At 41.9% G+C, this 27,715-nt stretch overlaps 1 protein-coding gene across 1 annotated transcript in view; it reads left to right on the plus strand.

Moving 5' to 3' along the window:
* LOC107124835 (cytoplasmic FMR1-interacting protein 2) overlaps positions 1 to 27,715 on the plus strand; it is a 119,186-nt gene that overhangs the window by 70,229 nt on the left and 21,242 nt on the right. The window contains exons 16-26 of the mRNA XM_015428342.1: positions 191 to 344; positions 438 to 594; positions 1,014 to 1,110; positions 1,235 to 1,311; positions 3,255 to 3,363; positions 4,180 to 4,299; positions 6,790 to 6,989; positions 7,824 to 7,911; positions 15,750 to 15,893; positions 25,318 to 25,408; positions 27,091 to 27,221. Of these exons, the coding sequence (XP_015283828.1) occupies positions 191 to 344; positions 438 to 594; positions 1,014 to 1,110; positions 1,235 to 1,311; positions 3,255 to 3,363; positions 4,180 to 4,299; positions 6,790 to 6,989; positions 7,824 to 7,911; positions 15,750 to 15,893; positions 25,318 to 25,408; positions 27,091 to 27,221 (1,368 nt within the window). The remainder of the gene's footprint in view (positions 1 to 190; positions 345 to 437; positions 595 to 1,013; positions 1,111 to 1,234; positions 1,312 to 3,254; positions 3,364 to 4,179; positions 4,300 to 6,789; positions 6,990 to 7,823; positions 7,912 to 15,749; positions 15,894 to 25,317; positions 25,409 to 27,090; positions 27,222 to 27,715) is intronic.

A 27,715-nucleotide genomic window follows, 5' to 3' on the forward strand; every position in this document is an offset into this window, starting at 1 on the left:
GGGAAAGAGAAAATAATGTGGTGAAGGAATACAGGGGTAAATGAGATGTCCCCTGCAAATCCTTATGGGTCTCCCACGTGTAAGCATATAAAGACAAAATACAGATGAATGCACTCTGACACCCATAGTCAGGACTTGGAAAAGAGGCTTCATTTTGAAAAATAATGAAAAAATGGGCATTTTCTTGCAGCTTTATATGGTAAGAACCATGCTGGAGTCCCTCATTGCAGACAAGAGTGGGTCAAAGAAGACTCTCAGGAGCAGCCTGGATGGACCAATAGTTCTGGCCATTGAAGAGTTCCACAAGCAATCATTTTTTTTCACTCATCTTCTCAACATCAGTGGTAAGTAGCAATGATGGGATAACAGTATGCTGTTCTGAGTAAGTAGTGAGTCTTTCTCCCTCTTGATGCTGGGTATATATTGTTTGTTTTCAGAAGCTCTTCAACAGTGTTGTGACTTATCTCAGCTTTGGTTCCGAGAATTTTTTCTGGAATTGACCATGGGCCGTCGAATTCAGTTCCCCATTGAGATGTCTATGCCTTGGATTCTAACAGATCACATCCTGGAAACCAAAGAGCCTTCCATGATGGAGTAAGAACTCAAAGATAACAAAGAGTGTATTGTGACATGAATGAGCATGAGCAGCTTGAGAACAGCAGTTGGCAAAGATATTGTTTTATTTGCAGTCGTAATTCTAGCATGTGAGAAGAAATGTGACGAATACAAAGTACTTGCCTCTTAATGATAGAGATTATTTTCATTTGAGGCAGAAAGCCATAAGACTGGCTTTTAATGGTAGTTCAGAAGTTTTCCTTGTCATGAGGGAAATGGTATGGAAGTAAACAGTTCATACACACACATACAGAGACACACACTAACCAGTGTTGTGGCCCTATCCTAACTGACCTCTCCCTCCCACAAGAGCTTACGCTGCTGTAGTCTCTAAACTGCTGGGGATGTTGAATTGTCAGTGATGTTTGAAGTGAAATTACCTGTTACCTTAATTGCAGGTATGTGCTGTACCCATTGGACCTCTACAATGACAGTGCATATTATGCTTTGACGAAGTTTAAGAAGCAGTTTCTCTATGATGAAATTGAAGCTGAAGTGAGTTTCTTTTTGTGTTGTTTTGTTTTGTTTTGTTTTGATCAACTTGTTTAGGACTTCCACAAGCAAGTATTCACTGGCGTATTTGTTCTAAAGTCTGTTCCTTTCACATTTCTTCTACTAGGTGAACTTGTGTTTTGATCAGTTTGTATACAAACTGGCAGATCAGATCTTTGCTTACTATAAAGCAATGGCTGGCAGGTAGGAGGCTTCTACTGATTTCTGTTGTCTAGGTTTTACAAAGAGATTTTTTTTTAATCTGGCCTTAAAATCTTATGTTTTGTGCATGTGATCAGACCACAGAAAATAGGAAGAACTTTTTTAAAAAAGACGAAAGAGAGGAGAACAGCACAGGTGCAGAAATGATTGCAGTGAGCCACAGGAGTGGGAGATCATTTCCCAGAATAATAACATTGCAGATTTATATTTATCTGTTCTCAGTTTCCAGGCAAATAGGTTCTCAAAGCAACTCACAGGGATCAAAAGACAATACATATTACAATCAGGGGTCATTTCCTGCGAGGGCGCACAGGAGCGGAGCTCCGGCAGCAAGGAGCCCAGGGGGCGGGCACATGCAACAAGCCCCACCCCCTGCTCCCAGCAGCCCTCAGTTACACCATGAGGAGCAAGAAGCAGCCAGGTAAATTGCAGAGCCCCCCCCCGGCCCACCTTCAGGTACAAGCTCTCCCTCCTATGTGAGGTCAGATCTGTGTCCCCCCCCCCCAATAGGTAGTAATCCAAAACAGTCCAGTGGAGCCTGAGCGGTGGGTGTTGCCTTCTGACACACTTCTGGTGATAAGAACAGAAACTAAGGGCACAGCAATACATATGACATCAATACAAAGTGAAATGCTGCATAAGTTCACACAAAGAAATTAATGCTGAAATCCAACTTCTGTCCATAGTGAAATAATAATGGTTGGTGATAAGAGCTGTTAGAAGCCTTCCTGAATGTTTGGATACCTTAGTGGTGAATTAGACTGTGAAAGGACCACTGGAAATTGAAGTTTGATAAAGATTGTTCTCGAAACGAACGGCAAAACCCGAGAAGTTCGTCCCGTTCTGTACATCTTGTCGGCACTCTGGTGTCTGGATGTCTGGATGATGTCCACCTGTTGAAATACAAGAATTATAAACAACATGGAAGTTGGATTTCAGCATTAATTTCTTTGTGTGAACTTATGCAGCATTTCACTTTGTATTGATGACACTTCTGGTGATGTCAGGGGGTGTGGCATATGCAAATAAGTTATGCTAATGAGTTATGCTAATGAGCTCCTGCACCTCTTTTTCTACGAATGACCCCTGATTACAATTATCATTCAATAAAATGTTCACTGAGCTGCTTTCTCTCCTTCTGATGGCCTCAGCAGTGGCAGTTGGTAGCTGGAGGGAATAGAGTCTATTAATCTCAGACAGAATTGGAAGGGTTTCCCAGGCAATTCTCCTTGTTGTGGGGGAAATCTATAAAGAGGTGGCACAATGGTATTTTAAAGCCCGATTTAGCATGCATTGGATTGGATCCAGAATAAATTCACGCAAGCGACTTCTTTCTCCCCCTTCCTGCTGCAACCCATTGATTTCCCTGAAACACTGCTTCTGTGGGGCAGGGACCCGCCAAGAACAGCACAAGTGGCAAATCAGAGATCTGCAGCAGGAAGAATTTTATTAGTGGAAAAAATGCATTCTGGATCCTACCACTGGATGCTACCCACTAGGTAGGAACTATTGCCAACTATTGACTGGCTATCTTTTAAAGAACAGAATATCATAACTTGGCTAAATTGTGACACCTAAGCTAAGTCTTCTGTGCCATGAAAAACATGTACCAGCAAAACCAGGAAAAGGCCAGATACCATATTTAGAGTAGCTCATGCAATTTTCCATGCACTAAATCTACATAATCAAATTAGCTAATATCTATGTTTGATTAATTTCTGTAACCCATTTTGATTTCCAACTACCTGCTGTTTATGAGTCTTCTACTCACCACACTCCTGCAACAGAGTTCATAATGAGTTAGAATACAAAACATAGAAAGCAGGGGATGAAATATATTACAGTTGTCTCCTATTATGCAGATGTGAATCTTGGCCATCAGGACACCTTCAAGTAAATGTATTAACACTATTTTCCACTTGCAGTGTGTTACTGGATAAACGGTTCAGGGCTGAATGTAAGAATTATGGAGTGATTATCCCTTACCCACCATCCAACCGTTATGAGACACTGCTCAAACAGAGACATGTCCAGGTACAACTTTGCTCATTTCAATAGGGTACACAGTATTTATATGGCATGCCAGATAGGTCAGTTCACACATTCCCTTTACATGCAGATGTTTATGGGTTGAGCATGAGACTCCACATCATTCACAAGATACATGTGTAAAGGAGCTTATAATTACCAATAGCATGGTTCAGATAACCGCATCAGCTCAAGGTTGCTTCATCCATCACCCTGCATCTAGGGATGGACCTCACATAGGAAAAAAGTTTGATTCATAAAATGAATTTGCCAGCATAGCAATATTTCAGGGGGTATTTTGGGCTGTGGGAGCAAGAGCAAGACCATCATGATCTATGAATGGAAATTGTTCTATCCGTGGAAACTCTCCAGTTGATCCAATTTAGTTTTTTGTTTCTCTAGTAAAATCACAGGCATTGGCTGAATGAATTAACAGCTCATGTTAGAAAATAGCATACTGTCAATGGACCTGCCTCTCCATTGGAATTAATGTGGCAGCCTATATGGATGAGCATTCTGTGTGCATTCTGGAGTGTGCTTGTATGCCTCTAGATCAGAAAAACACACGATGTGCCCACTTAAAAATATAGGCAACTTATGCACAAGTGAATAAGCCATGAGAATTTAGCATAGTGACAGCCCAGTTAATTTTGGACCTGGGCCTAAGTTTATTGGAAATAAAAAGGGATAATATTTTCAGGACACAGGTTAATTTTATTTAGGTAATAATAATTTATGATCCAAATTAGTTTTGTCCTGAGGGTTGGACATTTTTTAAAAAATCTGTTTTTATTTGCTGTCTTCGTTTTCCTTTTTCCACAGCTTCTAGGTAGGTCAATTGACTTAAACAGGCTTATCACCCAGCGTATCTCAGCTGCAATGTACAAATCACTAGACCAGGCCATTAGTCGTTTTGAGAGCGAGGACCTGACATCTATTGTGGTAAGTGAAGAGGGGATAGAATTTAGATGAACAGAACTATTCCCAGTTGCTCAGATACCACATCTCTAACTATCTGTATTTTCTGGTTTCTACCTAAAGGTATACTGGGAGGTTTATTGTGTGCTTAATTACTGTAGAATCTATTCAATGTACCTGTTGATAATTCTGTACACATCTGTTGGCAGTGACCGTGAATGGAGGCTGTCCACATTCACCATGCTACCTCTTGATGACAGAAGAATTGTCAGTATTTTCTTTTAGTATATGTGTTGCCGAAGTGAGCACGTCAGTATTTTCTTGTGATTGCTGACAGCCCCTACAGTATGACAATTCATTGTAATGTATAGGGTCTTTTACTCTCTTGTTTGTAAGGAGGAGGCAGAAATGATTACTCAATATATTAGGAAAACCTTCAGATAGTTCAGTCACAAAATGATTGCACTTCAGAGCTATTCTTGCATAGTGACTGACAGTACAATCCTAAACAGGTGACATACTTTTGAATCCATTGGCTTCAATGGACTTAGAAAGGTGTAACTTTGTTTAGGGTTACACTGTAAGGGATTGATTTGTAAAAGTTAAGTCTGCAGTTTGGAAGCCCTCAAATCTTGGCTTTGACATGAACTCACTTGGTTGTCTTAGATGTTACACTCCGCCCCACAGACACCCCATATGCAATAAGAAGAGTTGCAAGGGTTTATGTAGGGAATGAGAAGTGCCAGATATTCAAGCTGGATTCAGAAAAGAAAGAGGCATCAGAAATCATATTGCAAATTTATGTTGGTTACTGGAGCATACAAGATAATTTCAGAAGAAAATCAGCTTGTGTTTCATAGGTTACAGCAAAGCTTTTGATTGTTTAGATTATGAAAAGCTATGTTGTTGTTCAGTCGCACAGTCGAGTCCAACTTTTGACGACCCCATGGACCACATCACACCAGGTCCTCCAAGCTATAGTTGGTTTTAAAAGAAATGGATATGCCACAATATTTGAATGTTTTGATGTACAACCTGTACTCTGGACAAGAGAGAACTGTTAGGACAGGATATGGAGAAACAAATGGTTTCCAGTTGGCAAAGGTGTCAGACAAGAATGTATTTCATCTCCCTATCTATTCAATCTATATGCAGAACATATAAGAAAAACTGGATTAGATTTAGAGAAAGGTGGAATGAAAATTGGTGGAAGCAACATTAATGTTTTGAGATATGCCAATGGCACCACATTACTTGCAGAAAATAGTGAAGACTAGAAACAACTACTGATGAAGATTAAATGAGAAAGTGCCAAAGCAGGATTACATCTGAACATGAAGAAGAGAGAACTAATGACTACTGAGTAATTACACAGGTTTAAGGCTGATGATAAAGAAATGGAAATTGTTCAAGATTTTCTGTTCCGTAGCTCCATCATCAACCAAAAGGGAGACTGCAACCATGAAATCAGAAGGAGATTGAGACTGAGAAGGCAGCCATGAAGGAGCTAGAAAGGGTCTTCAAGTGTAAAGATGTATCACTGGCAACCATGATCAGGATAATTCATACTGTTCTCCATTACTGTGTATGAGTTTGAAAGTTGGACAACAGAGAAAGCTGACAGGAAGAAGATTCAGTTTGGATGTGGAGTTTTACAAATACCATGGAATGCCCAAAAGACAAATAAGTGGGTTCTAGATCAAATCAAGCCTGAACTTTTCCTAAAAGCTAAAATGCCCAAACTGAGACTCTTGTACTTTGGTCACATTATGAGAATGCAAGACTCATGGGAAAAGACAATAATGCTAGGAAAAGTTGAAGGCAGCAGGAAAAGAGGTAGACCCAACATGAGATGCATTGACCCAGTCAAGGAAGCTATGGCCCTCAGTTCATAACACCTGACCCAAGGCAGTTAATGATAAGGTATTTTTGGGATCATTAATTCATAGGGTCACCTTAAGTTGGAAGCGACTTGATGGCACTTAACACCCCCAAGGATCACTGAGATAAATGCATGTGTGGACTTCGAAGTGCTGTATAAATGCTAAGATATATAGTTGGATCTAATATTTTACGTGATCACTTAGTGGAAGGGAAACATTGGTTTCAGTAATATTTGTTAAATAAAATGTGTAGTTTGTATCTCCGTTCTCTGTATCTATTCAAATTTGATGTTGTTGACTGTGGAACTGTTACACATTGTGTACTTCCTTAGATAACTGTCCATATTCAAGCAGTGTAAAAATACAATTTTCCACCTTGCTAATATTCTGATGTAAAAGGTGACATTCTGGAAATGTTGTGCTTAGAGAGGTCTATATTTTTTTCCCTTTCCTAGTATAAAAATGATAAACCCCACCCAGTTCATATGCCACTTTCCTTGACTTTAGAGTGAAAGGGATGTGCATATGCAGCCTGCCTTATATCTCATCTCCTTGCTGATGTAATGAGATTTTTCTGCTGTGATCTTGATAACACACAATGTCTTCTTGATGCTGCTTTCTCTGGGAGCAGGAGCTTGAGTGGCTTTTGGAAATAAACCGCCTGACACACAGACTGCTATGCAAGCACATGACCTTGGATAGTTTTGATGCCATGTTCCGGGAAGCCAATCACAATGTCTCTGCTCCATATGGACGCATTACCCTGCATGTCTTCTGGGAGCTAAACTTTGACTTTTTACCTAATTACTGCTACAATGGATCAACTAACAGGTAAAAAAACCCCAACCTCGCACCGAATGTTCCACTTTGAATGCTCAGCATAGCTCACCAATGCCACATGACCTTTGCATATTCTTAGTATTTTAACTGAATGAAACCAGGATGAATTACTTGAATAATGTCATACATTATTGTATTTTCGATGTATCGCGCATATATCTTCAACTAGTCAGGATTTGTGCAAAAGAAATTTTTTATTTAAAAAAATCTCAAAATGTAGTTGGTCAAGGTTGGAGGTGGTGGGAGGGTTGGGGAGGTGGTAGGAGGGTTGGAGAATTTCACACACAAAGTTGGTTTATATATAATTGTGATAGAATTAGTTATAGACATGAAGCTCAGTCACTGTAATGAGTTTCTTGATTGTAATATTGTTATATTTCATTTATTGAAGACATTGGCTACAATCCTAAGAATGCTTTCCTGGGAGTAAGCCCAATGGAATAAAAGGGAATTTACCCCTGAGTATATCTGTTTATGATTGTTCCTTTTGTGAATAAACAATGCATCTTTATTTAACATACTTTTTAAGTGCCTGCAGTTACAAGTGGTAGCTGGTGGTCGTAGCTATAAATATACACTTCTGGCAGGTAAAATGTTTTATTATTCCTCAAGCATTGTGGTTGAAAACAATCATAATATTGTTTTAGACTGGAAATATTAGTAAAATCAGTTATTTTGAAGGGGAAAAGGATTTGATATGCTCTTTCATTTAGCATGTACTGTAGGGTTTATTTAAACACCCTACATGGTTTTATTCAAAAATGTAGCACAGCTGCTCCAAAAAAAGTTATGAACCCATTGTCTTCTCATTTCCATACACTGCAGGTTCGTACGGACAGCAATTCCATTTACACAAGAACCTCAGAGAGACAAACCAGCCAATGTCCAACCATACTATCTTTATGGATCTAAGGTGGGTTGAGAAACATACTTGCAAGCCATTTTTTAAGAAATCAGAATATATGATGAGATCATACTTCATACATGCCTGGGGAGAAAACATTATCAGAACTGGAGAGAGAAGCAAAATTGCCAAGTGATATGGTAATATTACCAAGCAAACAGGTTTCCCTAATATCAAGAGGAAACATCAGCAACAAAATCTCTTTAGGGTGAAATAAAAGCCCTCTCATTATCTTGAATATTCTTTCTAAATTCACTGAATTCTATTCTGAATGCACCAGAGGAGAAAATAGGTGAACTTCTGACTATAAAAAACAAAACTAAACATTCTTATATTTAGTTCTATTTAATGCCTAATAAAAGTTTTGATTGATTGGTTCTATTTGAATTGTGAGATGAAATACAGTGTAATTTATGTTCATATGGTAGTGCTGAATATACTGAATACTCAGGGCATAGAAGAGAAGTATCCTGTATTTTGCTATGTTTCTTGATCACCTCAAAGTGAAATTGCACACTACCCCTTGCGACTCAGAGAAAGTAGTGAATCTTTTTTTCTTTTAAATGAGGTTCTGTGAAATGTTTGGTTTTCTAATATGCTCTCAAGGAGTGAATAAAAATTTACTTAGGCACTGGTGAAACAATGTTCTCAGCATTTTGTGCCAGACAAAATATCAGAGTTTATAGATGTTTGGTATGTTGACCATTCTGTTATTTACAGTGAGTAAGAAAGGTATCTTGATATGACATTTTGCTCTGTATCTTAGCTGAGAGTAGCTATGGTCTATGAATTACTCCAGCTAGGATAATATTTATTTCATCCTTGCCAGGGGTCTTGTTGTAGAAAAAGAGCTGCCGGAGCTCATTAGCATAACTCATTAGCATAACTTATTTGCATATGCCACGCCCCCTGACATCACCGGAAGTGACAGAAGGCCACACCCCCTGACATCACCGGAAGTGTGTCAGAAGGCCCGGCTACTTACCCTCCTGCTTCATCCTCATTCCCAAACGGAATGAGGATCGAAGCAGAGGGCGGGGTAAAGAAGGGGGCGGGGCTTCACCACGTGACCGCCCCGCCCCCTAGAGGTTCTCTTCCGGAGCTCCGTACCTGAGAGCTCCCCCCCCGACTAGAGCCCTGATCCTTGCCTACTCTAATTAGTTGTTACAGACTCTTTAAGTTTAGGCAGAGCAAAATTATTTTTGGAATATTCTGTATTCAAAGCCTGTCCTCTGTTAGTGAGCCATAGTCCTTTCCTTCCTTCCTTGTGTAACATGGAGGGTTGACATGTAAGCATTGCTGCACATTACACACACTATAGTATACCATGGTGCTATTTGCAAAAGCTTCCACCTGGGGGCCATAGGGACTTAATAAGATGTGTCTTCAATAACCTTGCCAGTCTACGCAACGACAAATTTTGCATAGCTCCACAATTTATGTATTTTTCCACCACCAAATGCTCATTCAACAAAAGATATAAAATTATCCATTTGTTATATTTTATTTTCCATCCTTGAAAACTATTAGTGTTGATTTCTGTGTATCGGATTGCAGTGTAGTAGAAAGTGAATGAGTGAATTCTCTCTAGTGTAAATGTGAACTAGAATCGAATCTTGGCTAGGGGAAATATAAAGATGCAACTTAAAATAATGCTTTGTTTAGCAAAATCAGTAGTAGATATATACTTCTCCCATACATTTGATTCAGAAGAACCAACTTTTCTGTAGTAGTCATCATTATATGAATAGAGCATCAGCAACAGATGAATTCTCCTGGCTTCAGCTTCCCAGTACTTTACCTCATGCTGTGGTAAGATGGCTATTTGGCCATCAGTGATGTTGTATGGAGAAAAGCAGTGCAAGGACATGTACAGTCTCCTTTGTGAGACCAGAATTGCTGAGTAATACAAATGACTGGGGAATTTCCAACAGCTCCTGCTGTAGCCTGCTATTCAGGGCTTTTCAGGTGAGCTGGTTTGTTCCCTTGCTTCTTCCTGTGTTGTTGTTGTTGTGTTGTCTCCGCGGTTTGTGACAGTTCCTGGACGAGAGCCAAATCCTATATATATAAAAGGCAAGCTGTGCTGGCGACAACTCACCTACTCTCCCATTGGCCACTGGGAAAGTTGCCTTGGCATCCTATTGGCCCGTCCTGCCAGCTCCTTCATTCTTATACCCCCCACTTTTGATGTGTTGCACGTTGAGAGTTGTCGTTCTCAATAGCCTTACTGCAACCATAGCTAAGGGAATTAGAACTACAACTCCCAAGTTGAGAGTATCAAGAGGCTGTGGGGCATTAGAAGAGAGTCAGTTAAACTGTTAATCAGTTAAAGCAGCAGCTTTGAAATTGAAAGGGGTTGGGGGAAAGGAAAGGAAAAACATCTGTCTGAGGCTGTGGGGCATTAGCAGGGAGACAATGGAACTGTTTTTCAGTTAAACAGGAAACAGCTTTGGAATTGAAAGGGGTTGGGGGGAAAGGGAAGATCTGGACATCTCTCTGAATTACGATTGATCTCCAGACAACTGATATCCAGATGACCAAGATCAGTTCTCCTGGTAGGGCTGCCAATTCCCCCCAGGGGGCAGATTTCCCCCCGCTTTGGAGGCCCAATTTCCGCCGCCGCGGAATCGGGCCCCGGGGGAAAACCCACCCCGGCGTGCACGTCAGCCGGATGTGACATGCTGACGCCGGGCACGCTGGGGGCGGGGCCACAGCCATCTGAGGGGAAAACTCTATGTTTTCCCCTCAAATGGCTGTGGCCCCGCCCCCAGCATGCCCGGCGTCAGCACGTCACATCCGGCTGATGTGCATGCGGTGCGTGCGCTCAAGACGCCATCCAGGAGTCCCCCCCCCCCCGCAGAACAAAAGGTATTTGGCAACCCTATCTCCTGGAGAAAAGGGCTGCTTTGGGCAGTGGATTCTATGGCATTATACCCTCTTGAGGTTCCTCTCCACCCCAAACCATGCCCTCCCCAGGCTATACCCCTCAAATCTACAGGTATTTCCCAACCTATGGAACTGCTTTCAGGTATTTCCCAACCTATGGAACTTGGAACCCAGAAAACATGGCAAAGTAGGAGGTGCTTTTCTACCCTAGCTAGCCACTTGGAGCAGCAAAATGAGACAGCCCTGCCTTATAGCTCAGCAGAAGGAAATGAGGCATTTCAAATGTGAGCCTGGATTTGCAATGTTTTCTAACATTTTGTGAGGCAACAGGGCCCAGCGTTTCCATGTGGGAATGAATAGCAGCTAATCCAAACAGTTTTTCAAAAAAAACCAATCCTAAATGAAAATGTAAAGTATAATCATTCGTAACATCAATTGGCATGGCCAAAGCATCTGTCTACACAGTCAGAGAAATGTCAGTTATATTATTTATTTTATATATTTCAATGCTATTTAATTGCTTTCTTCCTCAGTTGGATGGCAGACAGCAATAAACACTTATTAGCGTACCTCCCGTTTGCAATTTCAAACCTGCATCAGCAAACAGTGACAAGTTCAGATCAGTGATTTCCACCTCTGAGCATTTCTGAACATGGCTCACTGGGGTTCCCAACCTCCCAATGGGCTCTGGAAATCTCCAGGGAACCATTGCATCTGGCTGCCAACCAATATCACTTGCCCTACATACACATGCAACCTCACGATAACAGCTTCAATGGTTTACCATCACAAGCACTTCTCAGGGTAAAAAGACAGCTTGTACCAAGCACACACAATGATGCTAAACACCGAAAGGCCACAGTCGGGACACTCACCCGGACCCTCTTTCGAGGGCTCGTTGTATTTCTTCCCACAGTGGGGCTTACTCCTAGTGCAACCATAATTAAGGAGCGCTGTAATGCAAAAGAGCAGAAGGCTGCTCAACATCCACATGGGAGTGGCAGATTCAGTTTTGAGCTGTTGAAGATGAGTGAGTGCTTTTCTCAGGTATGAAACATTGTACAGTGGCTGCTGGAGATGTATGAGTTTTTGTACATGACACCTTTCAATTTCAAAGCTGCTGCTTTAACTGATTAACAGTTTAACTGACTCTCTTCTAATGCCCCACAGCCTCTTGAGACTCTCAACTTGGGAGTTGTAGTTCTAATTCCCTTAGCTATGGTTGCAGTAAGGCTACTGAGAACTACAACTCTCAAGGTGCAACACATCAAAAGTGGGGGTGTAAGAATGGAGGAGCCAGTAGGACGGGCCAATAGGATGCCAAGGCAACTTTCCCAGTGGCCAATGGGAAACTCATGTATGAGTTTTTGTACATGACACACAGCACATAGAGGGTGGAAGAAGTAAGACTCTGGAGGACAAGGGAACTGAGGGAACATAATACCCTATCTTCATAGTGGACATTTTGGAGCAGATGGCTTCCAAGTTCACTTGTTCCATTTGTCTCTGTCCATTACTGGGTAATGATTTTTAGGCAGGGGTGGACCATGAGATGATAGCACTCATATATGAGATGCTGCGAACTTATGTCTCTGAAAAGGGGAGCAGAAACTGTTTAACTCCTAAAGTATACTTGCTTCCGCATATGGGCATGGAAAGCCTACGCTGCCCACCTGTTACTCATATATATGCAAGCAGGGACCATTGAGAAATGTGCACGGGGAGGAGGAACCCCAGTGGCAGCAGCGCCCAGGTCACTCACTCAGTCCCTGACCCGCTCTTTCCATTGCTCTGCTTGCCCACTTGCTTGACTACTTTGCCTGTCTGCCTCAGCAGTGGTGGGGGCACTCCCCCTCTCTCCTCTGCCCTGCCAAACTGCATTGTCATCGTTAAGAGCTATAAGCTGCTTCAGGGAAACCACCGTCAGAAAATCGAACTAGTCAGAAACAGGGAGAAAAGGAATGGCAACAAATTTATCCTGTCAAGAAACTTATCCCGGGATTTGAAAGCGATACAGGGTCTAGATACAGGGTCAAAGCAGCAGATGAGACTTTCTCTTTTTACCTGACAAAGAAACAATGAATAGATTTCTTATTTTCAAGTATAAAAATTTGCTGACCTCAATCAGCTCTTCACAGACTAAAAACTAATTTAGCAATCACAGAACAACCAGTTCCTTTGTGTTAATTACACTGAACGGGAAACAGTAAAATAGAATAACCTTGCTTTGGCTTCTACACTGGAAAATCTATTTAGACTAGGTCCTCCGGGGTGATTTGAAATTATACATTACTGGGGAAGATTACTGGAGCAGTTCATGTATTTGTGGATCACATCATGGTAGACCTGTGTGTGAGCCTAATTAATGCCTGAACATTTTAATTAAGAGGTGCTGAAGAAGCAAGTTAAGACAGCTGCAAAAAATGCTTTCTGCCATTTTGATTTAGCCCAGAAGGTGGTTCTGTGCCTTGACTCAGTTGATCTGGTCATGTGGCTTCATGCCACAGTCACCACAATGCTACGCTATTGTAATACACTGTACATGGGCCTGCCCTTGAAGTCAGCTTGGAAACTCCAGTTGATACAGAATGATGCTGCTTGATTATTGTCAGGAGCTAGGCAGAGTGTACATATTAATCTTGTCCTGCAGTCACTCCTTTGACTGCTGAGTTACTGAGTTCGATTCAAGGTACTGACTAGCATTAGGGCTGCCAGCCTCCAGGTGGGGCCTGGGGATCTCCTGCTTTTACAACTCATCTCCAGCTGACAGAGATCAGCTCCTCTGGAGAAAATGGCTGCTTTGAAGGGTGGACTCTATGGCATTGTACCATGCTGAGGCCCCTCCCCTCCCCAAACTCCACCCTCTCCTGGATCCACCCTCAAAGTCTCCAGGTATTTTCCAACTCAGACCCGGCAACCCTACCTATCATATACAAAGCCCTTTTTGTCCTTGGACCCGCATATCTGCAGGGCCATCTGTCTCTTAATGCTCCGCCACTGCTGCTTTGCTCATCGGAGCAAGGCCTTCTGCAAGTGTCAAAAACTGGAAAAGGGGGGGGGAGGGAAGAACTCAACCCAAGATAACACTGCGAACCAGAAGGGTTAAGCTGACCATATATATTATAAAAATACAAAATTTATTAGAGTGTACACATATTAAAATATATCCTGGTTAAAAAATTTTCAAGTATCAGACTAATAAAAGCATATCAAATATTAATACACATGATGGGTCAACACTTTCCAACTGAAGACCAAACGCGTTTCGGCTTCAAAGGGCCTTCCTCAGTGGTCACTATACAACATAGTATAGACCAGGGCTCTAGTCGGGGGGGAGCTCTCAGGTACGGAGCTCCGGAAGAGAACCTCTAGGGGGCGGGGCGGTCACGTGGTGAAGCCCCGCCCCCTTCTTTACCCCGCCCTCTGCTTCGATCCTCATTCCGTTTGGGAATGAGGATGAAGCAGGAGGGTAAGTAGCCGGGCCTTCTGACACACTTCCGGTGATGTCAGGGGGTGTGGCCTTCTGTCACTTCCGGTGATGTCAGGGGGCGTGGCATATGCAAATAAGTTATGCTAATGAGTTATGCTAATGAGCTCCGGCAGCTCTTTTTCTACAACAAGACCCCTGGTATAGACACACATTCAAACATATGTATACAAGATCTTTAGTACACTTATTTAAAGACCAGATGTTGTATCCTGAAATTATAAAAATAGAGGGGGGGGGAAGAAACTCAAATTATTATTACAAATGTATACCAAATCCTTATTAATTTAAACAATTGATGCTTTAATAAATGAAAAGGGACTGTTGACTAGACTAGTGCATATAGTATGTATTAGCTGTTGCTTTATGTATTATCCTGCTATGTATTTTCTGCAATGTTTAACATGCCGTTTTACGGTTCAGGTTTCTGCTTGCTTTCAGATTTCCTATTACTATAATCCTATTACACTACTTATTGGATGTCCCATCCTGTTGATTTTATTGATCACACTCAGGGGTCATGTCATAGAAAAAGAGGTGCAGGAGCTCATTAGCATAACTTATTTGCATGTGCCACACCCCCTGACATCACCGGAAGTGTGTCAGAAGGCAACACCCACTGCTCAGGCTCCACTGGGCTGTTTTGGATTGCTAGTTATGGGGGGGGCACACAGATCTGCCCTAGCAGAGGAGGGAGAACTTGTGCCTGAATAAAACTTGGCCTTAAAGGTGCCACTGGACTGTTTTGGCTAGCTGGGGGGGGGACGTGCAGATCTGTACAGGAAGGAAGGGGGGGGAAGAGAAGGAAAGAAGGAGGGGGAAAAGAGGGAAAGAAAGAGGGAGATAAGGAAATACGAAGGAAAAGAGAAAGAAAGAAAGAAAGAAAGAAAGAAAGAAAGAAAGAAAGAAAGAAAGAAAGACTTCTTGCTCCTCGTGGCCTGGGGCTGCTGGGAGCAGGGGGTGGGGCTTGTTGCATGTGTCCACCCCCTGGGCTCCTTACTGCCGGAGCTCTGCTTCTGTGCGCTCCTGCAGGAAATGACCCCTGATTACAATGTATAATCCACCTAGAGTCTCAGTGAGAGAGGCGGTCTATAAATAATGTAAATAAATAAAAGGGGAGGGTGTGTTCTGAAATCCATGTACTGGAACTTGGAGAAGAAAGAATGAATCAGTGACAGAGCAGTTCATGCAGTATTCCTCACTCTAGTGCAGTCATGCCAGTGTGGAATAGTTCCTAGAGTGCAAGACTTGGATGAGAGACATCAGCTATAAAGCTGGATGACGTTGGCAAATTCATTGACCCCGCCTTCTTCATAGGCTTGTTATGAGGATAAAATGATGGCCATCCTGAGCTCTTTGGACAGGCTGGATAAAATTGAGATAGATAGTTGTGGCCATATAAATTGTCTGAGGCCCAAGTAGTCTTTGAGCAGGTAATTATGCTGTTAATTGACTTTTTTTCATTTTTCTCCAGCCACTCAACATTGCATACAGCCACATCTATAGCTCCTACCGCAACTTTGTGGGGCCCCCTCATTTCAAGACAATCTGCCGTCTTCTTGGATACCAAGGGATAGCTGTGGTGATGGAAGAATTGCTGAAGATCGTCAAAAGCCTGGTAATGGCCAAATCTGAAGCAAAATGCTAAAATTCAGAACACTGAACTAAATAAATCTCTGGTTGGAACATGATTTTAAAAGTACACATTATTTTACAACATGCATCTAGAATATGGTTTCTGAAATTTGGGCTCCAATTATCTATTGTATACAGTTACCTAATTTTGGCTAGCAAAGAATCTTAACTGAAAATATTCTATTATGGGCTGTGGTGATACAATGTCTAACTTCTACACAAGAAAGCAATCATAAGCACCCAGAATCCAGAAAGTGTTTGGTCCTTTCTACCTCACAAATTCATATCAGTTTTATAATTAATTTAATTATCATGGCTTCCTTCAAAGAAACTTAGAATTTGTTGTTTAGTGAGGATGTTGAGAATGATCACTTAGGGATCCCTACCTTCTTTCCACAGTACTTTCATTGCATTACCTGAGGCAAGAGAGTGATTGTTATACAATTTTATGTCTGTAGTATAGCTATGCCTCATATTTTCTAAGAGCCTGGGAATTAGTTCAGGAATCCCATCTATTATTTAGTGTAAAAAGCTACAGACTTCCTGAAATTTCTTAGGCTAGTCTGAAATTGATTTGAGATGGAACCATGAATGGGCTCTGCAGATACTGATGACTTCCAAGGCATCTCAAGTTAGACCTCTATGAGGGCTCTATATGCATTTACAGCTGAGCCTCTCATTCAAGACAAAATACACAGCAGCTAGTAGGAGTCCAGTCCAATTCTTGTTCAGTTATAACCCCCACCACTGCTGCATTGTTGTTTGCCCCATCCTTGTGCCCTGACATAAAAGTGCCAGAAATGGGCATTTGCAAAGGAGACTCTGGGTGGGTTCTACTGAATCCATTGCATCTCTTTCGATAGGCCTTTTGACCCCATCAGAGCTTTGAGAGTTTGCACAACCTCATACCAACCTCAAGGTTCTGTCCCTGAATGCTGAAACTGGTAATGTCAAACTAGACACAGAGGATTAGATTCTAAGGTGCCCTTGTACAAGTGGAAAGCGCTTCCACTTACACCAGGAGGAAGCTATGATTTTTGCAGATTTGCTACATGAGCTGCAGCACCTCTGAAGCAGCTTTGGAGTGGTGTGGGGGATGTGGTCTGAAGAAGACAAGGAAAGGTGGGAAGGATGTATTCCATGATCGGAGCCACTATTTGCTGTTCTTCAGATGTATTTTATTAGGGAGGGAAGTTAACTATTCCATCTGCCCTGATCGTGATAGACTCATGGCCATTTTCAGCATCTATCATGAAAAACAGGTGCTCTTGAAGTGATGATCAAAGGAAATCACTGATGCAGGAAATGTCATATCATTTCTTTGTATTTTTTTTTTCATATGTGCATGTGTATGTTGTGAGTGTGTGTACACCTGGAAGTCATGACAACCTCTGGTGACTGACCCCTACTGGGGACCTGGAGGATATTCAGCGAGGTGGCTGAATAAAACCTGCCCCCACCGCTGGTGTTTCAAAGAGGTCTTCCATCCAAGTACTTACTTGCCAGAGTTGATCCTGCTTAGCTTCCAAGATCTGACAAGAGTGGGCTTACCTGGGCTATCCAGGGTAGGTCAGGAAATACCATATCATTGGACTTCCGGTCTATGGAACAGCGATGGCGGACACTCTCCCCATAACAGGGAAGGGCGAATTGCACACCAGCGGCCTGGAGGGGTGCCACCTCAAGTGACACCCCCACGGAGCCTTTGTGATAGGCTCCAGACCAGGGGGCTTTTGAGGGGTAGCCTCTTCGATGGCGTAATGCCGGAGAATTGAGACTCCCCTCCGCCCCGATGGTCCAGTCACTGAGTGGCCTTCGGGCACAAGCTGGACTGACCGGGACAAGCACCAGAGATCGAGCGGAATGGCGTAAAACTGAGCGCGATCAGAGAAACTGACCAACAATGAACATGAGTTCTGAATAAAATGGAGTAGTTTGCAAAGCGATCCCCCCCCCCGCTGTTGAAAAAAGAGATTGCAAAGAGGGATGCCTCTTATGCGAATGAGCGGCTAAGGGATACGAAGGGGGAGAGGGGAGGAAGTAAACCGAAAGTGGGTTGAGAGACTTATCTGAATTGCAAAGTGTTTGGCAAGTTTTCCAAGTTGCGTGGAAGCGACAGAAACTGTAAACAAAATGGGAAAGATGGTGGCCCAGCAGAGAATGTTTAAAACGAAGCCGGGCAGTCAGAGTCTGAAACTGGAAGAGGGAGCAGATGTCCTCAAACTCCTGGCGGATATGATTAAGCCGTTTATGGAACAACTCGATGGTATTAACCAGCAACTGACCGTGATGAATAAAAACTTTGTAGCACAGCAGCTTCAGCTGAACGAAACAGAGAAAGAAGTGGAGCAGGCAACCGAGAAAATTAAAGAGATAGACACCACAAGCAAGAAGTTGAAGGTTGGGAGATGTGGAAACGAAGCAAAATTGCCAAGAGAATCGAGTTTTGCAGCTACAGATGGAAAAAGCTAACATGATTCTCAGGTTTCAGGGGGTTCCTGAAACGGATCGGGAAGACCTGAAGAGGGTGCTCAGTGAGATAATCGCTCCAGTAGTAGGCTTAACAGTGGACGAACTTGTAAACGAAATGGAGTCAGCCTATAGGGCATACTCCAATTACATTTTAAAAAATAGCCTACCTGGATAAATAGTGGTCAGATTTTCAAGTAGACAAACCAGAGATGCCATTTTAAAAGCAACATCAGCAACCCCACTGAAAATGGGAAATGTAACCATCAAAACCTTAATGGCCATTCCATTTGAAATTAAAAAGAGAAAACAACTACAAGGACTTAATTTCTTTCCTTCAAACTAATGGGATATCATACAGGTGGGCGGTTCCGGAGGGTGTCATCTTTAAGATCAACGATAGAAGAGTGAAGATAGACTCCACTTTTAAAGCTAAAGAATTTTTGAGACGTCAGCTGGGGTCAGAGGAGGAGTCCAAAGAGGAAGAAATGAAGTCTAGTGACTCTGCTACCTCTGGAACGGAAGAGGACTTTGCGGCAGAAAAGGGTGCAGGACCTGCCAGAGTGGTATACGATTTCAGAGACAGAAAGCCGAAGTAAAGGCAGAAGGACTTGAAAAATGGCCTTTTGAAGCGAAGAATAAGAAGATGATCAGAGATGTCTCTCATAACAACTAATAAAATAACATATAAATAGTGAATTGTTATAAGCAAGAACTCTACAAGTATATTGTGATATTAACACTTATAGTACTAACAATTTTACTAACAGTGAAAAGATCTCCTCCTCTTAGGGTTTTAGTTTAGTGTGGTTTGCTCTCCTTTATCCTTAGTTGTAGTCCCTTCCCTAATATTTCTTTGTAGCTTTTGTAGTATTTGCAAAATAAAAAATATCCCTCCGGGGATTAAAAAAAAAAGGAAATACCATATCATTGATGATTAAAATCAAATAATGCTGTATATTCAAAGTTTAAATCTTTTAATTTATAAAACAGATTATAAGCTTCTTACTTCTTTTATATTGTTCAGCATCTCTCATATTTTTAGTATCAGACTGCCACAGTTATATATCATTTTGATGAGCACACATGTTGGTGGGATGCATCCACTTATTTGTAGAATAGCAAAAAACATTTCCTTTACTCAAATATACATAAAATCAATCTAAAACTTCTATCTCAGTTTGTGTGTAAGCTTTAAACTGTTTAAACTGTTTCCTAAGCATTGTATTTCTCCCTCTGAGGTGGAGGACATCTTGGTGGGTGATTCCTACCATCCATTTAGAGAGCCAGAATGATTTTTTTCTACTTCCTTTCTCTGCTGTGAGAGTCACCCTCCTTCTCAGTTTCTTTCCTGCCTCATCAGGGAGAGCAGCATTAATAAGCTTTGCCTTCATTCCTTCTCTAAATCCTTCTCCTTCTCCATAAACCTTCCCACTTTGTGTTCCATTCAGCTCTATTCTTCCTCCCTCCCTCCTCTATTACCTCCCTCATACTTTCTTTAATCCTCAGTCCCCCAGCCTGGAGGAGGCAAACGAATGGCTCCTCAAGCCTTTTTTTCAGGCATGGTGGCCATTTTGAAAGCACAGAGCAAGTCTTTTCAGCTGTTCTTCTTAATGGGCAGCAGCAATCTAGAGGACAGAAGGGGAATTTTTGTCTGACAAAGAGGAAGAGGAGATTGGAATTCCTGAGCAACCCATTACATTCTTCAAAACCAATGACTATCAATATCTCCTGTCAAAAACTCTGACAGCCTTAGAGCTTCCTTGGCAGTGGCACAGCCATCTTCAAAGGTGCAAAACATGCAGCTCATTGATTTTCTTTTCCATACACCCTTATATACGTATGGTCTTGGTAACGTACGGTTTATGAACTGTGGAAGCTATCCCCTGATTTAAAAAAAAAAAGAATTTGCATCAGTAGGTTTCCTAGATATATCTGTCTTGATTGTGTTGTCCACCTTCCTGACCTCCATATCTAAAGAATTAATTCTTATTAAAAAGTCATTTCAAATTTGATGGTATCATGAACTGTGTTGATAAATTGTTTAAATTGTACTAGCAGATATTCTGAGCCTTGCCAAATGATAAAAATATCATCAAAATATCATTTATAGAGAACGATGTTACTTCTGTATATATTACTTGCATGGATTCATTTTCTAATTTGCTCATGAATAAATTAGCAAGTTCAGGGGGAAATTTGCACCCCATCACTTTACCAGAAGTTTGCCAGGAAAAATCATTTTGAAATTGGAAATAATTTTTTTAGACACAATTCATCTGTTTGTCATAAAAATTAGTTGTCTCTCAGCTGCACTGAAATTGTGCCAAACTTATATTTCTGTCTCCTGCATTTTTTTAAGACGTTCCAAAACCAATTCTTGAAAAGCTGAAAGCCTAGGGTTTTGTGAGGGAGGATTAAAGGTAGATTTAGGTTTAAATTTTGAACTATGTCCTTGTAGTGGATTTCCTTTATCCTTAAAGAAATCTGCTAGCCTAATTTTTCTAAATAATTGTTGAACCTCTATCATTAACTTAAAAGGATCATGATGTGGAGTAGGAATAAAAGAGAATTCCTTTTTAACAATCCATGTTTACAATTCTGAGATATAGTAATTAGACAGGTTGACTACCTGTGGGTTTTTAGGGCCTTTCTCTTGTGCTGTATTCTGGTTTTGTTGTCATGTGTCTCTTGCCTATTTTGTCTAAAAAATTAATATTGTTTGAAGTACTAGATAAGAGACCAGTGGAATTTTTAAACCTCTTACCTGGGCATTTGGAGCTTCCGGTTCCTGGAGCAGCTGCGGCACACCCCCGAGGCTCTCCCACTCTCATTTAAATTTATTACTATTATAGTGGTCAGAGCCTGTTAGAACTATTTTTTTTTCCTTCCTTGGCCTTATTTACAGTATTTTGAGCCTTCCTGAATGAGTTTAGAAAAACTGGAAGATTGGAAACGTCCTTTGGCAAGACTTTCTGATTTTGTTTGCTTCAGTCACCATGAGATAACAACTTGGCGTTGTCTGTCTGAACTTTGAAGTTTCGAATCTCCCAAAGGCAAAACACTAACCTGACTCAGGATTACCACTGTCATTATGCTTAAAGTCGCTGGAGAGAGCTTTGATTATAAACAAAGATTGTAATTTGCTGCTTCTGGCTAATTATAACTACCACTCTCAGGCTTCAAGACTTCAGGGTTGAAGAGCTCATCGAGGAGGCTGTATATCTAAACTCTCCTTTTCATAAAGGTGTTTTTCTTAAGAACTGTACCAGCTTGGTAACTTGCTGCATAATCAAAGGAGAGATTTCCCAGTAATGGGAAAGGGACCGTTTAAGAGGGCATGTGATTCAGATGATTTAAGTCCATCACCAGTTCATAAACAGACAAAATTGGATAAATTTTTTTACCTCAAACCAATTCGCTCCTTTGGCAAATGATGTACCTGAAAACCAATTTGATAAGTGGAATGATTTAACTACCTGCCTTCAGGAGGAGAATGAAGCTAATAAAGACAAACTCAGGCCCCTGCCACACGGCAGGGAAAACACCCGGCAAAGCGTGGCTAAAAAGAGCCGCATCAAAAAAGAGATGCGCGGGCAGGGTCCCACGGATCCCATGCAATGCGCGCCATTGCTCCCCGGCACGATCACATGCCGGGGAGGAAGGGAGGATCGGGAGGGGGAGGCTGCCGAACTGCGCATGCTCACGCATGCGCAGTTCGGCTGGGGGCTGGGGATGAGCCGGCGGCAAGACGCACCGCCGATCCCACGGCCAGGGTGATGCGGAGCAAACGGATGAACCACCGAAGGTAGGTGGTTCACTTTTGAAGCGCGTCAACGGGGGAAGGGCCGGATCGGAGACGGGAGCGCAACGCCAGCCAGATGTTGGCGTGAGATCGCGCCCGTTTCTGCGCTTCCAATCCGGCCCACTCCCGGCCCAAACTGCCTCGTATGAACAGGGCCTCAGAGCGAATGATACAGATACTATTTTAAAGGACTTTGCCCACTTAACTGCTAAAACCGTGGATCTCATTCTTAGAAGACTAAGCCATGTTGACTCTAAAATTGAGCAACTGTTCCAGTGGATGTCAAAACATCTTTGTGTTCTCTCTAACCCTTCTGGTAAAACTGACTGCAAACAAAATTCTAATTCATTAAAGCGAGAGACCAAAAAAAGTGATTAAGCATCAGTCTGTGGATGGGTCACCACAATACCAGCTACAGTTACAGCCAAACAAAGTGTGTATCACTGTGCGTAGATTCAAAGGCCAGATGCTCCCCTGGAGCTCCAAACAACAGGTGAAGCACCATTTAAGAGCCCTTATGGGGCTGAGATTCTCTTCAATTGACTTGGTCTCAGTAGAGCCTCTTCAAGCCCAAAGAATTCTTCTTACTTTTGATAGCTCCAGAATACCTGCAATGCTGCTCTGTCAAAAATCATTTCTACACCTAAAAGGGGTATTTCCATTCCAAGTCTTTGACAATCTACTTTTATCTCCTCTGCTGATGAAGCCTCAAGACACTCCAAATTCAGAACTTGGCAAAGGATCCTCCAAAAGACAGCCTCTTGATGTTCCCCAGAAAGATCTGATTCAGTGGACTAATTTACCTACACATCCTAATATGGAGTTTGAACATCCTGAACATGTCTCATTTGAAAATACAATAGAAGAGGACCTCTTAAATTCCTTTTCGGGCCTCCCTTCTACAGAACAAACAGAGATCAGATTGGAGTGTTTAGGACTTAAGCTCTTAAGTATTAAAAAAGATCCTCTAACAGCAGCACCTGCTGCCATTCATCAGAATAATGAAATTCTTGATTGCCCACCTAAGTCTGATCCTTTGCTGTCTTCTGCACCAGATCCAGTGAACCATAAGACCTACATGAACCAGTCTGATAGGCACTCCAAACCTAATTTTACCCAGAAGGCTCCTGAACTCTATTTGCCCTGCAAACCTGAAGTAGCTGCAAGAGGTGGTCAAAGGGTAACTGGTGGGCCACCCAAAAATGGCTGTATATTTTTAGATCCTGGGGATAATCTAAATAAGATAACATCTGAGGCCTGACAACTAAAGTTTTTGTCTTGGAATCTTGGGGGGTGGCAAAATAAGCTACATGACCCTGACCTTCTAGATTTCCTGCATGGCTATAATATAACCTTTCTCCAGGAAACCAGGAGTCACGACCTAAAACAGCCCTTTGTTAAGAGTTACAGGACCTTACAAGTCCCCACAGTTAAATCCCATTCAAAAGGTTGGGGTTCTGGAGGTTTGGCAATCTTTATAACAGTAGATCTGGATGTTGAATTACAAGCATTGGAAAACAGTTGTCCAAGTAATTTTCAAATTTTACTAATCAAAGGTCTTCATTTTGGTAATCTTATATGCATTAATGTGTACATAAAGGTAAAGGTAAAGGTTCCCTTGCTCGAAAGCCACTCGAATCCGACTCTAGGGTTGCGGTGCTCATCTCCGTTTCAAAGCCGAAGAGCCAGCGCTGTCCAAAGGCGTTTCCGTGGTCATGTGGCCAGCATGACTAAACACCAAGGCGCACGGAACGCTGTTACCTTCCCACCGAAGTTATACCTATTTATCTACTTGCAATTTCTTGCTTTCAAACTGCTAGGTTGGCAGGATATGTACATACCTCCAAATGTGTACATACCTCCAAATAATTCCAAGTATAAACCCAATGGAAGTCCCTGGGATTCTCTGGGAGCCTCCATTGAAGTTTTAACTTCTCAGTTTCCCAATTCGCATTTTATACTAGGTGGCGACTTCAACCCCAGAATCGGACCAGGTGCCTTAGACACAAGAGCTAGTATGAACTCGATAATTGCTGCTTACTCGTCCCTTTTAGATCGCTCTTCTAAGGATAAGGTCATTAATAAATCTGGACAAGTTCTTGGAACTGCTCTCATGGGCCAATTTACATGTCCTAAATGGCATATAACTGGTGGCTCCTTATTTGTCAACCTTACGGGCCAGTACAATTGATTATTTTGCTGTATTGCCTACTTTATTGAAGTTTGTAGACAGGTTTGAGGTTGTTGATAGCCTTTTAAGTGACCACTGCCCATTAAGACTTATATTTAATTTTAATGATAATATATATTCTTAAAATCAGTACCAGAATTTGCAGAAGGTATAACCCCGGCCAATGGAGACTTAGGTGATCGGAGCAACTAAGCACTAAATTATCCCAAACTCTTGCTTAAACCGCTTACCAAAAGAGTTTTCAGACAAATCTTCCTCCCCAAAATCTCTCCTATTTCTGAACTTGTATTGAAGGTGGTATTAAAGGAGGCAGATTTACTCCTCAGACTTGCCTTTGTATTTTTAGACCATTCATAGACTCTATTTTTTTCGTAATCTCTTAAATCCCTCTGAAACTTCTTGAATTTAATCTTCTGGATTGTCATATACTCCTTTTCCATACCTTTATTTAAGGTCACCATCTTATCAGCCAAGGATTGTTTTCCCAATTTTTTTTTGGATCTCAACCTTAAGAGATTCAATTTCCTGTTGTAATTTAGAAGTTTCTGGATTGGGCATTTCTATTAGAAGGGCCATTAAATCCATTGAACACTTATTCGAAATAGCAACCCATCTATCCTTAAAATCAATATTATGGGGAAACATGCCAGGTGGTTTTTTAAACCCTAAATCCCTTGAAATGATTTTATTCCTCAAATAATCCCTTAAAGAAAATGCTTAAGTCTCACTGGGACTTTTCTTTTTTCAGGTGCCTCCAAAGGTTAGCATATTATCAGATAGGCAAGGCCTCATAATTGGGGGAGGTGTGGGGCAACCACAAATTTTGATTACAGAAGCCAACTAAGATTTGTGGGCTGCTGACCACTTTGTAAAGCTGAACAAGCTTTCAGTTATATTAGGCTAACTTTTAATGCTGATTTTATTTTCCTTTGCTTCTGATAGTTACAAGGGACCATCCTTCAGTATGTGAAAACCTTGATAGAGGTTATGCCAAAGATATGTCGGCTGCCAAGGCATGAATATGGATCTCCGGGTTTGTACTTGAACTGTATTAGATGTTTCTAAATGAGAACTCTTTATTACAGGTATCTTTATTTATGGAGACCATCCCAAATGGATTTTGTATGAGCCAGTATGGCTGATTGCAAGTTTTTAATCTTTATTTATGACATTTCAAGTTACTCAGGAAAGCTAAAATGGTCTTATCCTTTCAGTCCCCATGAAATAAGGTAGGCTGTGAAATAGCAACTCAGCCAATGCCATCCTGTTAATTTCAAGGCTGAGCAGGGGTTTGAACTCCATTCTGTCTGGTTCAGGTCTGTCTAGCACTCCACACTGGCAGTGTTGGGGTATATGTGTGTGAGATCTTCTGACCTTGCATTGGAGCACTAATGTATGAAGACTTCTGAGAAAGTGAAGACATGGGAAAGCCACTGGTGGCATCCCACCAGGGGGTCAGGCCCACAACCTAGTTACTGTATAGGAATCCAGTACAGGCTAAGACCAAGCTGGGAAAGTTGGATTCAGTGAATAATAGTCAGTGATGGGCCTGTGTAGTACTGGTCATTTTGGAGCAGTAGTCAAGGAGTTGAGGAGCATCTCTGCATCTACTGGCAAGCCACCACTGGAAGAAACAGGGAGGTGGATGAACTGCATCAGTTCAGCCACTGCATAATTCTAGTAGTAGCAAGTTGTTGAAGGATCAGACAAAATACACTTCTTAGGTTTTCCAGAAACATATTTGTTTTGATTGGCCTTCACAGAGCAGTAAATTATTTGCCCCCTGTCTTCCCCAACTGCCTTTCTTATAATTCCAAACTGATTTGACCTGCTATTTTATATTTGCTTTATTATTAGGTGTTAATGATTTGATTATGTTATTTTATTGTGAACCAACCAATCAAATGCTGTCAGTTTCATTCTGCATCATTACTGTCTAGAAGAGAAGCATGAGTGTAACAGCACAACAGTGCAGTGCAGATACAGGGATAGGGTTGGAGCTGAGGTTTTTCTTATGCTAAGGCTGAGGACAGACTGCCAGTATGAAGTGTGAGGGAGGCGGGGCAAAAAGATTGAGACCAAGTTGTACCAGGGATTCCAGGTCACACTGCACCTTCTGATGCGGGAGCATACTGGGGAGGAGGCGCAAGGAAGCCTTCACACTGTTGGCCCGCTCCTTGTGGAGGCGCAGCTGTAAGCGGCTGTTTTTCACTCCGGCGACATGTGCCTATGTGCATAGGTGCAGCAATGCGGCTTGTTTTGCGGCTTTTAGCATGCACACTTACAGGAAGCGGGTTCAATGCACCCTCCAGGGTTTTGCTACTGCTTTCACCTGGTACTTTTTTAACGTGGTAGGGAATCGTCATAGGACGGGTTGAGTGCGGCTGGGGAACGCCTGACAGCTGTGGCTGTGTGAACCGACCCCTTTAATCCGTTTGTGAAACGTGCCTGTATCAGGCCAAACTGCCAGTCTGAACTAAGAGAGGAATCTTCCTTTGGAGGAGTACTCATGACATTAGGGGAAGGATGACTCCTTCTGTGGGAAAATTTCCCATGTTCTAGAAGAGAACTTTGGTGTATCCCCATAGAGATGAGGCAACCACTCAGGATCACAGCTAGTCCCAAAAGCATTGCCAACTCACTCTTCATGGCACTCATCCTTTATAATAACATATCCTCCTTGCTTAATTACCCTTCTCTTCCTTTTTTTTTAAGGAATCCTGGAGTTTTTCCATCACCAGCTAAAGGACATAATTGAGTATGCAGAGCTAAAGACTGATGTGTTCCAGAGTCTGAGAGAAGTGGGTAATGCCATTCTTTTCTGCCTTCTCATAGAGCAGGCCTTGGTGAGTTAAAACGAATTCCTTTGAACACTGGCAAACTCAAAGACTATGAAAAGTGGCTTAATAATCCTAATAAGACATCCCAATTCAAATACAGCATCTGAGGTTGTGATGCAGTAACTGTGGTACCATCTAAATGTGTATGTTGAAGGGGATTTAATGTCAGCTGTAATGCAATATGTAGGAAATAACCTGCTGAAATCATAACCTAAAAATCTCTGCATGTTGGAAGAACATTAATGGATTATATTCTGAATTTTGATTAGTAGAAATCACAACTGATCATCATGTAGTTTGCTTGTGGGTTGAGGTATATTGTGTACTGACAGTATGAACTCTCAGCCATGCCATCCTGTAGTCCCGCAGGGGGATTTGGAGCTCATTTGCACAGTGGTCTTTATGCAGGATGTGTGTGCATCCTTTCTAGAGCCAGTCCTTGCAGGCCATGCGTACCCTTAAATAGATCCCTGGCTTATTCTTTGCATGTCTACATACTC

Source organism: Gekko japonicus, unplaced genomic scaffold (genome assembly GCF_001447785.1).
Source record: "Gekko japonicus isolate JY-2015 unplaced genomic scaffold, Gekko_japonicus_V1.1 scaffold635, whole genome shotgun sequence".
Taxonomy (NCBI): Eukaryota; Metazoa; Chordata; class Lepidosauria; order Squamata; family Gekkonidae; genus Gekko; species Gekko japonicus.